The 12,688-nt window shown below is 45.9% G+C and overlaps 1 protein-coding gene across 4 annotated transcripts in view; it reads right to left on the bottom strand.

The window, feature by feature from the left end:
• The window catches only part of SNAP23 (synaptosome associated protein 23), a 106,193-nt gene that overhangs the window by 30,098 nt on the left and 63,407 nt on the right, over nt 1-12,688 (bottom strand). For all 4 annotated transcript variants that reach the window (XM_063947929.1, XM_063947928.1, XM_063947931.1 and 1 more), the window contains one exon: nt 1,026-1,141. In XM_063947929.1, coding sequence (XP_063803999.1) covers nt 1,026-1,082 — 57 coding nt within the window. In that variant the 5' untranslated portion in view covers nt 1,083-1,141. The remainder of the gene's footprint in view (nt 1-1,025; nt 1,142-12,688) is intronic.

The following is a 12,688-nucleotide window of genomic DNA, read 5'->3' as shown; positions in this document are numbered from 1 at the left end:
GTGACACCACACCGAGGAAAGAGCTGTGCGATGGCCACAGTAAAGGTTTGCATCTAGGTAAATAATGCCATACCAAATCAGAAATTAGTCATATACAGAAGCTACTAATAACAGTCACAAGATGCAGACAAATAAAAAGAACTGTGTAGGACACTTTAAAACAACTGGAGCCATTCACCCCGCAGGACCTTAGTAAAATGCATGCATCAAATGCCAATAACCGTTTTCTTAGTCGTTTTATTGTCTTTTACAAGTAAGGATTTTTTTATTTCTTTTTAAAGAGAAAATACAGTTTTCTATGATTATTTGAATGAGCTGGAAAAGGTGTTATATATTTATTGCAAGTTATTTATTTTTATTTATTTTTTTTTATTTATTTTTTTTTAACTGGGACTATAGATGTGCATCTGCCCCTCAGCAATGTTAGATCTATTTTAGAAGTGACTGGTTTTATTAACAGTCATCTAGTACCACTAAAGATGAAATGTAATTAGCCGCAGTAATTTACCACAGGCTAACGGATCCCCCTGGGGGCTATTCATTTAGTCACTCAAGGCAGCCCGCGCAGGCTGCACTTAACGCGGATTTCTTTTCACATCTGAACAGATAGTAAAACAATAAAAAATAAATAAATAAAAGGACCTGTTTCCAGGTGCCGCACCAGTATTAACACATAGGTCCAGGAATTTATCCCAGATTCTTAGTGTTAACCCCCAAAAACACATACATTTAACAGGTGAGAATAAGGGTCTGTAATTGAATAGCCCCAGGCGCTAAAGCTCGAGGCGACCTACCTTTTTCATCCCCGTTTAAATTAGCAGGGCTAACTGAATTCCTCCATGAGAGGCAGGGAAGCAAAAGTTGTGACAAGCAAGTATTCTTGTGGATCTTTAAGTTTCATTAGGAGCAGCAACAACAAAAATGCTGTGTGTGTGTGTGTGTGTGTGTGTGTGTGTGTGTGTGTGTGTGTGTGTGTGTGTGTGTGTGTGTGTGCTTGCTTTAATAACTGGACATACTGTACTTACCTCATCTGTGACCTGATTGGCCTTCATCTGGATATCTTCTACCGACATTTCCTCCATGGTGGTTTGATATTTGGCAGCTACAGTTGTGTAAAATCAGAATGTTCTTCCTCAGAGTTCTGTCAAAATAATACAGACGGATTAACTACGAAACACTCCCAAAAATAAATTTCCATCATATGCAGAGCCATAGGTTCATGTATTTCTAGCACTTTCTTCCCCAATTTGTGTTTTTGTCCTCCATAATTTACTAATCCAATATTTAACGTTAAATTTAAAAAAAAAAGGAAAAAGGAAAAAAAAAAAAAAAAAAAAAGTGCTAGCCTGTGACTGATCCCCCAGCAGATGAGGTGGTCTTGTATTAGCAGGACTCGTGTGTGGACTCCTAAAGGACCAAGGTGCATCCGACTGATGAACCAGATCTTCCTGCAGTGACAGCAGTGTTGGAGAAGGAAAGATCCGCAGACCACGATTTCTCATAATATTTTACAGAGTATCACTATCCAGAGAGGAGCAATGCATATATTTATGTATATATACTCATGTTTACACATATGCTATGTGCAATACATCATATTCAGTTTACAAAGCAGAACAAATAACTGAAGAGATAATATCTATGTCAATAATATAATCAAATTGTTTTTGGCCATACTGATCATTTTGATTCCATCTCACAGGGGTTATTGGCTACTTCTGAGTTTCCTTCTTGTATGAGCTAAAATGAACAAGGAAAATGGCTCCTCACTCCACCATCTGCAGGACCCGCGCTAAACTTGATCAGCTTTTTCAAGATACAAATCCGTATGTAGGCACATTATATTTGTGCCAACATCTGTGATACATTTAATGTTTCATTCAGCATTATTATTCTTTTTATAACAGGTTTTTTTATACCAGGGAAGTGAAAGTGTCAGCGAAGGCTGCCACTAACTACTAAAATACACATATCGTTTAATTATGTACTGGTATTTATTTAAAAGGCTATATGTCATTACTGTATTCTAAAATATTATATGGTACCATAAGTAGCTGCAAGACGGTTCTGGTATGAATGGTCGACCATGTTATGGTCGACAGTCATTAGGTTGACCACTATTGGTCGACATTGACATGGTCGACATGGACACATGGTCGACACATGAAAAGGTCGACATGCGTTTAACTTTTTTGGGTGTCGTTTTTTGCGTAAAGTGACGGGGAACCCCAACTAGTGCACCGCTTCGCTCGCCATGCTTCGGGCATGGTGCCTTCGCTCCGCTGCCGCTCAGCACAGATTACCGTTCCAATCGTAGTCCACGTGGATTGTAAAGTATGGAAAAGTTCCCCAAAAGAAAAATAAGATTTTACTTACCGATAAATCTATTTCTCGGAGTCCGTAGTGGATGCTGGGGTTCCTGAAAGGACCATGGGGAATAGCGGCTCCGCAGGAGACAGGGCACAAAAAGTAAAGCTTTTTCAGATCAGGTGGTGTGCACTGGCTCCTCCCCCTATGACCCTCCTCCAGACTCCAGTTAGGTACTGTGCCCGGACGAGCGTACACAATAAGGGAGGATTTTGAATCCCGGGTAAGACTCATACCAGCCACACCAATCACACCGTACAACTTGTGATCTAAACCCAGTTAACAGTATGATAACAGCGGAGCCTCTGAAAGATGGCTTCCTTCAACAATAACCCGAATTAGTTAACAATAACTATGTACAATTTATGCAGATAATCCGCACTTGGGATGGGCGCCCAGCATCCACTACGGACTCCGAGAAATAGATTTATCGGTAAGTAAAATCTTATTTTCTCTATCGTCCTAGTGGATGCTGGGGTTCCTGAAAGGACCATGGGGATTATACCAAAGCTCCCAAACGGGCGGGAGAGTGCGGATGACTCTGCAGCACCGAATGAGAGAACTCCAGGTCCTCCTTAGCCAGAGTATCAAATTTGTAAAATTTTACAAACGTGTTCTCCCCTGACCACGTAGCTGCTCGGCAAAGTTGTAATGCAGAGACCCCTCGGGCAGCCGCCCAAGATGAGCCCACCTTCCTTGTGGAGTGGGCCTTTACAGATTTAGGCTGTGGCAGGCCTGCCACAGAATGTGCAAGTTGGATTGTGCTACAGATCCAACGAGCAATCGTCTGCTTAGACGCAGGAGCACCCATCTTGTTGGGTGCATACAATATAAACAACGAGTCAGATTTTCTGACTCCAGCTGTCCTTGCAATATATATTTTTAATGCTCTGACAACGTCCAGTAACTTGGAGTCCTCCAAGTCACTTGTAGCCGCAGGCACTACAATAGGCTGGTTCAGATGAAATGCTGACACCACCTTAGGGAGAAAATGCGGACGAGTCCGCAGTTCTGCCCTGTCCGAATGGAAAATCAGATATGGGCTTTTGTAAGATAAAGCTGCCAATTCTGATACTCTCCTGGCAGAAGCCAGGGCTAGAAGCATGGTCACTTTCCAAGTGAGATATTTCAAATCCACCTTATTTAGTGGTTCAAACCAATGAGATTTTAGAAAGTCCAAAACCACATTGAGATCCCACGGTGCCACTGGAGGCACCACAGGAGGCTGTATATGCAGCACTCCCTTAACAAAGGTCTGGACTTCAGGGACTGAAGCCAATTCTTTTTGAAAGAAAATCGACAGGGCCGAAATTTGAACCTTAATAGATCCCAATTTGAGACCCATAGACAATCCTGATTGCAGGAAATGTAGGAATCGACCCAGTTGAAATTCCTCCGTCGGAGCACTCCGATCTTCGCACCACGCAACATATTTTCGCCAAATTCGGTGATAATGTTGCACGGTTACTTCCTTCCTTGCTTTAATCAAAGTAGGAATGACTTCTTCCGGCATGCCTTTTTCCTTTAGGATCCGGCGTTCAACCGCCATGCCGTCAAACGCAGCCGCGGTAAGTCTTGAAACAGACAGGGACCCTGCTGAAGCAAGTCCCTCCTTAGAGGTAGAGGCCACGGATCTTCCGTGATCATCTCTTGAAGTTCCGGGAACCAAGTCCTTCTTGGCCAATCCGGAACCACTAGTATCGTTCTTACGCCTCTTTGCCGTATAATTCTCAATACTTTTGGTATGAGAGGCAGAGGAGGAAACACATACACCGACTGGTACACCCAAGGCGTTACCAGCGCGTCCACAGCTATTGCCTGCGGATCTCTTGACCTGGCGCCATACCTGTCCAGTTTTTTGTTGAGGCGAGACGCCATCATGTCCACCATTGGTCTTTCCCAACGGGTTACCAGCATGTGGAAGACTTCTGGATGAAGTCCCCACTCTCCCGGGTGAAGATCGTGTCTGCTGAGGAAGTCTGCTTCCCAGTTGTCCACTCCCGGGATGAACACTGCTGACAGTGCTATCACATGATTCTCTGCCCAGCGAAGAATCCTTGCAGCTTCTGCCATTGCACTCCTGCTTCTTGTGCCGCCCTGTCTGTTCACATGGGCGACTGCCGTGATGTTGTCCGACTGGATCAATACCGGTTTTCCCTGAAGCAGAGGTTCTGCCTGGCTTAGAGCATTGTATATTGCTCTTAGTTCCAGAATGTTTATGTGAAGAGACGTTTCCAGGCTCGTCCATACTCCCTGGAAGTTTCTTCCTTGTGTGACTGCTCCCCAGCCTCTCAGGCTGGCGTCCGTGGTCACCAGTATCCAATCCTGTATGCCGAATCTGCGGCCCTCCAATAGATGAGGACTCTGCAACCACCACAGAAGAGACACCCTTGTCCTTGGAGACAGGGTTATCCGTAGGTGCATCTGAAGATGCGACCCTGACCATTTGTCCAACAGATCCCTTTGGAAAATTCTTGCGTGGAATCTGCCGAATGGAATTGCTTCGTAAGAAGCCACCATTTTTCCCAGGACTCTTGTGCATTGATGTACAGACACCTTTCCTGGTTTTAGGAGGTTCCTGACAAGGTCGGATAACTCCTTGGCTTTTTCCTCCGGGAGAAAAACCTTTTTCTGAACCGTGTCCAGAATCATCCCTAGGAACAGCAGACGAGTTGTCGGCATTAACTGGGATTTTGGAATATTCAGAATCCACCCGTGCTGTTTTAGCACTTCTTGAGACAGTGCTAATCCCATCTCTAGCTGTTCTCTGGACCTCGCCCTTATTAGGAGATCGTCCAAGTATGGGATAATTAATATGCCTTTTCTTCGAAGAAGAATCATCATCTCGGCCATTACCTTTGTAAAGATCCGAGGTGCCGTGGACAATCCGAACGGCAGCGTCTGAAACTGATAGTGACAGTTTTGTACAACGAACCTGAGGTACCCCTGGTGTGAGGGGTAAATTGGAACGTGGAGATACGCATCCTTGATGTCCAAGGATACCATAAAGTCCCCCTCTTCCAGGTTCGCTATCACTGCTCTGAGTGACTCCATCTTGAACTTGAACTTCTTTATGTACAGGTTCAAGGACTTCAGATTTAGAATAGGCCTTACCGAGCCATCCGGCTTCGGTACCACAAAAAGAGTGGAATAATACCCCTTCCCTTGTTGTAGAAGAGGTACCTTGACTATCACCTGCTGAGAGTACAGCTTGTGAATGGCTTCCAAAACCGTCTCCCTTTCGGAGGGGGACGTTGGTAAAGCAGACTTCAGGAAACGGCGAGGTGGATCTGTCTCTAATTCCAACCTGTACCCTTGAGATATTATCTGCAGGATCCAGGGATCTACCTGCGAGTGAGCCCACTGCGCGCTGTAATTTTTGAGACGACCGCCCACCGTCCCCGAGTCCGCTTGAGCAGCCCCAGCGTCATGCTGAGGCTTTTGTAGAAGCCGGGGAGGGCTTCTGTTCCTGGGAAGGAGCTGCGTGTTGCTGTCTCTTCCCTCGACCTCTGCCTCGTGGCAGATATGAATAGCCCTTTGCTCTCTTATTTTTAAAGGAACGAAAGGGCTGCGGTTGAAAAGTCGGTGCCTTTTTCTGTTGGGGAGTGACTTGAGGTAGAAAGGTGGATTTCCCGGCTGTAGCCGTGGCCACCAAATCTGATAGACCGACTCCAAATAACTCCTCCCCTTTATACGGCAAAACTTCCATATGCCGTTTTGAATCCGCATCGCCTGTCCACTGTCGCGTCCATAAAGCTCTTCTGGCCGAAATGGACATAGCACTTACCCGTGATGCCAGTGTGCAGATATCCCTCTGTGCATCACGCATATAAAGAAATGCATCCTTTATTTGTTCTAACGACAGTAAAATATTGTCCCTGTCCAGGGTATCAATATTTTCAATCAGGGACTCTGACCAAACTACCCCAGCACTGCCCATCCAGGCAGTCGCTACAGCTGGTCGTAGTATAACACCTGCATGTGTGTATATACTTTTTTGGATATTTTCCATCCTCCTATCTGATGGATCTTTAAGTGCGGCCGTCTCAGGAGAGGGTAACGCCACTTGTTTAGATAAGCGTGTTAGCGCCTTGTCCACCCTAGGAGGTGTTTCCCAGCGCTCCCTAACCTCTGGCGGGAAAGGGTATAATGCCAATAATTTCTTTGAAATTATCAGCTTTTTATCAGGGGCAACCCACGCTTCATTACACACGTCATTTAATTCTTCTGATTCAGGAAAAACTATAGGTAGTTTTTTCACACCCCACATAATACCCTGTTTAGTGGTACCTGTAGTATCAGCTAAATGTAACGCCTCCTTCATTGCCAAAATCATATAACGTGTGGCCCTACTGGAAAATACGGTTGAATCGTCACCGTCACCACTGGAGTCAGTGCCTGCGTCTGGGTCTGTGTCGACCGACTGAGGCAAAGGGCGTTTCACAGCCCCTGACGGTGTTTGAGTCGCCTGGACAGGCACTAATTGATTGTCCGGCCGCCTCATGTCGTCAAACGACTGCTTTAGCGTGTTGACACTATCCCGTAGTTCCATAAATAAAGGCATCCATTCTGGTGTCGACTCCCTAGGGGGTGACATCCTCATATTTGGCAATTGCTCCGCCTCCACACCAATATCGTCCTCATACATGTCGACACACACGTACCGACACACAGCAGACACACAGGGAATGCTCCTAACGAAGACAGGACCCACTAGCCTTTGGGGAGACAGAGGGAGAGTTTGCCAGCACACACCAAAAGCGCTATATATATATCAGGGATAGCCTTATAATAAGTGCTCCCTTATAGCTGCTTTGTTATATCAAAATATCGCCATAAATTTGCCCCCCCCTCTCTGTTTTACCCTGTTTCTGTAGTGCAGTGCAGGGGAGAGACTTGGGAGCCGTCCTGACCAGCGGAGCTGTGAGAGGAAATGGCGCCGTGTGCTGAGGAGATAGGCCCCGCCCCTTTTCTGGCGGGCTCGTCTCCCGCTATTTAGAAAAATCAGGCAGGGGTTAAATATCTCCATATAGCCTCTAGGGGCTATATGTGAGGTATTTTTAGCCTTTATAGGTATTCATTTGCCTCCCAGGGCGCCCCCCTCCCAGCGCCCTGCACCCTCAGTGACTGCCGTGTGAAGTGTGCTGAGAGGAAAATGGCGCACAGCTGCAGTGCTGTGCGCTACCTTTAGAAGACTGCAGGAGTCTTCAGCCGCCGATTCTGGACCTCTTCTGACTTCAGCATCTGCAAGGGGGCCGGCGGCGCGGCTCCGGTGACCATCCAGGCTGTACCTGTGATCGTCCCTCTGGAGCTTGATGTCCAGTAGCCAAGAAGCCAATCCATCCTGCACGCAGGTGAGTTGACTCCTTCTCCCCTCAGTCCCTCGCTGCAGTGATCCTGTTGCCAGCAGGAATCACTGTAAAATAAAAAACCTAGCTAAACTTTTTCTAAGCAGCTCTTTAGGAGAGCCACCTAGATTGCACCCTTCTCGGCCGGGCACAAAAATCTAACTGGAGTCTGGAGGAGGGTCATAGGGGGAGGAGCCAGTGCACACCACCTGATCTGAAAAAGCTTTACTTTTTGTGCCCTGTCTCCTGCGGAGCCGCTATTCCCCATGGTCCTTTCAGGAACCCCAGCATCCACTAGGACGATAGAGAAAAAAAAGTTAAAAAACGCTTGTCGACCTTTCATGTGTCGACCATTTTCATGTGTCGACCATGTGTCCATGTCAATGTCGACCAATAGTGGTCGACCTAATGACTGTCGACCATAACATGGTCGACCATCTGAACGGATACCCTGCAAAACATGACCAGCAAATATAAGACCACTAAATGGGTCACTATGTCCCAAGTGACACAGGCTTTCCAGTACATAGATATGGTACGCAGAATAAACTAAACATCTAGAAGCTTGTAAAGCAGTCATCTATGGTAATATAGGGAAGTTAGACATACAGATCCATGTATTGTGACAACGATTGGGCACAGATATCCAACTCTATAGCAGGTTTTCTCAATTCTAGTCTTCAAGTACCACCAACAGGCCATGTTTTGTGGATTTCTTTAACTATGCACAGGTTAGGTAATCTATTTAGCTGGGCCAGTAATAATCCCACCTTCTTCCACAGACAGAAACCGTGAAAGCATGACCTGTTAGGAGTAGTTTATACCGCTTTCACACTGCCAATGCCGGATCCCACCGGGGAATTGAAAACTGGTCCTTTCCGGGTGAGATCCGGCATTGGCCGCCGCTGCAGGCTTCCCAGACACGGCAATATGCCGGGCGGGTTGCCATAGCAGCAGGGGGCGCAGGCGGCGGCGGAGGTGGCGCTGGAAGATGAGATCATCTCCGCGCCGCCTCTCCCTGCTATAGTAAACGGGACCCGGGACGCATCGACCCGGGAGCCCGTTTACGCTGCCATTGACCCGGTATTCAGTCCGGGTATTACACTACTTTATTCCCGGGATGAATTGCCGGGTCAGGAGACCCGGGATTTCGGCTATGCCCCTTTCACACCACACGCTGACCCAGGTTGATACCGGGTTATTTGTGCGGTGTGAAAGGTGTATAAGAGGTGAGGCTAAGAACCACTGCACTACAGTTAAACACCTTTTCCACCTAAAACCGGTGTTTCAAGCCACAGGATGGACCTGGTTAGTGGCGAGTCTTCCCTTTACCGGCGCTCCATGCGCTTTTAAATGGGACTTTTCCTGGTTTACTGGACCAGTGTTATTTTTCAAGGACCCTTTTCCACCGAGCCGTAACCCTGGGTTGTTTTGCAGCAGTGAAAAAAGGGGTTTAAGCAGAGCCGGCCTTAGGCATAGGCAAACTAGGCAAATGCCTAGGGCATTTGGTATGCTTAGGGGCACCAGCAGCCTCTACTGATTAAAATGATATGCGGCATGCCTATATTCTGTGTGTGACTGCGGCTGTATCTGCATACGAAATGCTACATTGCACTGTATTCCTGAAAATCATTGTAGTGTAGCATTTCGTATGCAGATACAGTCGCAGTCAGAATATAGGCATGCTGCATGTCATTTTAATCAGCAGAAGCTGCTTGTGCACCCTAGCCACATAGTAATGCAAATAAGATGCATTTTCGTAAGCAAAAGGTACCCGACGTTAGCAGAGCTGCCAGCTGACTCATGCCAGGCATCTCCTGCAGAACTAGCGGCTGTCACTGGCGTGCGCAGCACATTTTATTAGGGGGTGCACCGTTGGAGGGGTGTCTAGCACCGCCTTTTGGGCGTGTCTAGCACCATCTATTGATGGTCAACGCATATAAAATATCCACCTTTGTACCAATCCTAATAAAGCAGATACATTGTCAGTGGCTGGCGTTGGCATAGCATAGAAGGAGAGAGGTTGGCATGTGGCGGGTGTGACGGGTGAGCATGCGAGCAGCATGACGTAATAACGTCACATCACACTGTTTTTGTACATGGAGGTGGAGCCGGGAGTTTGAAAGCCGGTGGCAGTGGCACCCTTGATTAACCCAGGTGTCCGGTCGGTAATGCAGTCCTGACAGGGTGCAGCGCAGAGGGGACAGTAATCAGCCTGCTCGGCGATCGCTGCATCAGGCATGTGAGATCGGGCTGCCAGACATTAGGGGGTGCCTGTGCGCACCAGGCACCCACCCCTGCACACACCTATGGCGGCAGTGCTAGGGGGCACCAGTCAAAATCTTGCCTAGGGCATCATATTGGTTAGGGCCGGCTCTGGGTTTAAGATAGTAAAATAAAAGAACTTAGACCATCCCAATGGAAAATCATTGTGGGAGTTGTAGTTATAATGCTACAGGTACGCGATTGTCCTATTTTCTGGGTGTCACACATATCCTCCTCGCTTATTCAGATACATAGGCTGTGAAAGTGAATGTACAGTAGATATATGCACACAGAATTAATTCCTAATTAAATAAATTGCAGGGCTTGGTAATATTGGACACTAGTTTTGAATAAAGCACACATGGTAATGAGAATGTGATATGACTGTCATGGCAGATGTCACGTAGAGAAACTGTAGACTACACTGTACTACACACAACCAGCAGGACGTAAGTATGGTCTCGCAGTGTCTTGTGTGCGTGGGCAACAGAAAACATTTCACACACCCCACAAGTGTTCTTTAAATTCTACAAGACAACTTGTCTCTAAGGAGAAGAACTAGATCACATTGCATCAACTGTAGATTAGCCAAAGGTTGGACAATTATCCCATAAGACAGGCAGGCAAAGCACTTAAACACAATAACTGGTTGTTTACTCGAGTATGGGGCAGATTTAACAATGAGTAATATTCTTAGTATCACACGTTCCGAATGATAAATGGTGCTTCAGCCAATCAGCTCCTGTCATGTGTTTGAAAAGTGACCGAAGCCGATCGCCTGGAGCACCATTACCATTTGTAACGAGTGATAACAAGAATATTGCTTTTTGTAAACTCTGCCCCAATATTATATATTTATCCACCTATGGGTTAACTGGCTAGACATGCTGGAGACATCACAATTAAAAACTATATTAAAAAAAAGAAAAGAAAAAAGTTAAAATCTTTACCTACAATGGACATCTCTGGTTTATTGAGGAGATCTTCAGCACAGTACTTGTGAACTAGCACAAAGTAGCGAGCCCACTCCCTTGGTGCTATGCTCTAGGAAAGGTCAGACAGTAAGCACAGTCCCTAGGACAGAGGCCCACTATCAAATGTTACACCTCAGACCGGTATTATTCACAGCACCCACATGTTCCATGTGATTAGGTGGCTGTAACTGTTGTCCCACCTGCCAGCAGCAGTTCCACCCATCAGTAATACTCAGCAGGGTGTGAAAAAAAGGTTTAAAAAAAAAAAAAAAGTGTCAAACATTGGATTTTTTTATTTAAATTGGATTTTTATATAAAACAAAATTATCTAGTAAACAAATAAACAAAGGCATAAATAAAAGTTAATCTGAAATACTGTAACTTTCACATATTTAATTTAAATGACTTGATAGTGTCACTATGGGGTCGATTCAATTCAGCAATAGTTGAATAGCGCCGGGAGTTAGCTCCCGGCGCTATTCAATACAGCGACTAGTTACCCTCAATTGTCAGGAATTCTTCTCTCACCCCCGGGGGGTGAGAGAAGAAAACCGACAAAAGGGCTGTCGCACGGCCGGCACGATCGCCGCTGGTAGTTAAGTTGGAGAATGCCTGTTCTCCTGACAAAACAACCTGTTAAGTCCGCGAGAACGGGCATTCGCCGACTTAACTTTAGCTGAATTGAATAGCGTCGGGAGCGAATTCCCAGCGCTATTCAACTGTTGCTGAATTGAATCGACCCCTATGAAACATGGCAACAGAACGCAAACTACACACATCACAAAATGCAAAAGCAAAGAAACAGCAATGATGTTAAAAGTTACAATAGTTGGCAATTGCCTTGCATGATTTGTAAATCTGAATAAGCCTTAGATTAGGTTTATTAAACGCCTTAAAAAGAAACATAAGTTTTGCAGCTTTGTTAGTACCCAAGGGGTTTCTCAGTTTAGACTGCACCAAACCCAATGTGGAAAATATTCTTTCTACTGAAGCTGATGATGCTGCATCTGTAGCAATTGCTCTACTGGGGATCAGTAGGATACACAGACGGGGGCATGGGTCGTTGGATAGACACAACTTAGATCAACAGTCATTAGGTCGACAGGGACAATAGGTCGACAGGTCAAAAGGTCGACATGGGGTTTTTGACTGTTTTTGGCGTTATTTTCTTTGTAAAGTGACGGGGAACCCCAATTAGTGCACAATGTCTCCTCGCAGGGCTCACTTCGTCCCGCCATGCTTTGGGCAAGGTACCTCGCTTCGCTCGGAACAGGTTACCTTTCCAATCGTAGTCCACGTGGATCGTTAAGTATGAAAAATCCAAAACATTTTTAAAAAGCGAAACTCATGTCGACCTTTTGAGCTGTCAACCTAGTACATGTCGACCCAATGACCATGTCGAGCTTCATTGGTCAACCTAATGACTGTCGACCTAAGTTGTGTCGACCTAACAACAGTATCCCACAGACGGTCGGTAGTGCATCCGGTAAGTAGTCACAGCGCTTCACTTTTTCCACATTCTGTTATGTTACAGCCTTATTCCAAAATGGAATAAATTCATTTTTTCCACTCAAAATTCCACACACACACACACACACACACACACACACACACACACACACACACACACACACACACACACACACACACACACACACACACACACACCCCATAATGACAACATGAAAAAAAGTGTAGGACATTTTTGCAAATCTATTAAAAATAAAATCACAT

Source organism: Pseudophryne corroboree, chromosome 12 (genome assembly GCF_028390025.1).
Source record: "Pseudophryne corroboree isolate aPseCor3 chromosome 12, aPseCor3.hap2, whole genome shotgun sequence".
In the NCBI taxonomy this organism is placed as follows: domain Eukaryota; kingdom Metazoa; phylum Chordata; class Amphibia; order Anura; family Myobatrachidae; genus Pseudophryne; species Pseudophryne corroboree.
The sequence above is the reverse complement of the archived record's forward strand: the minus strand, read 5'-3'. Positions and strand labels throughout refer to the sequence as shown.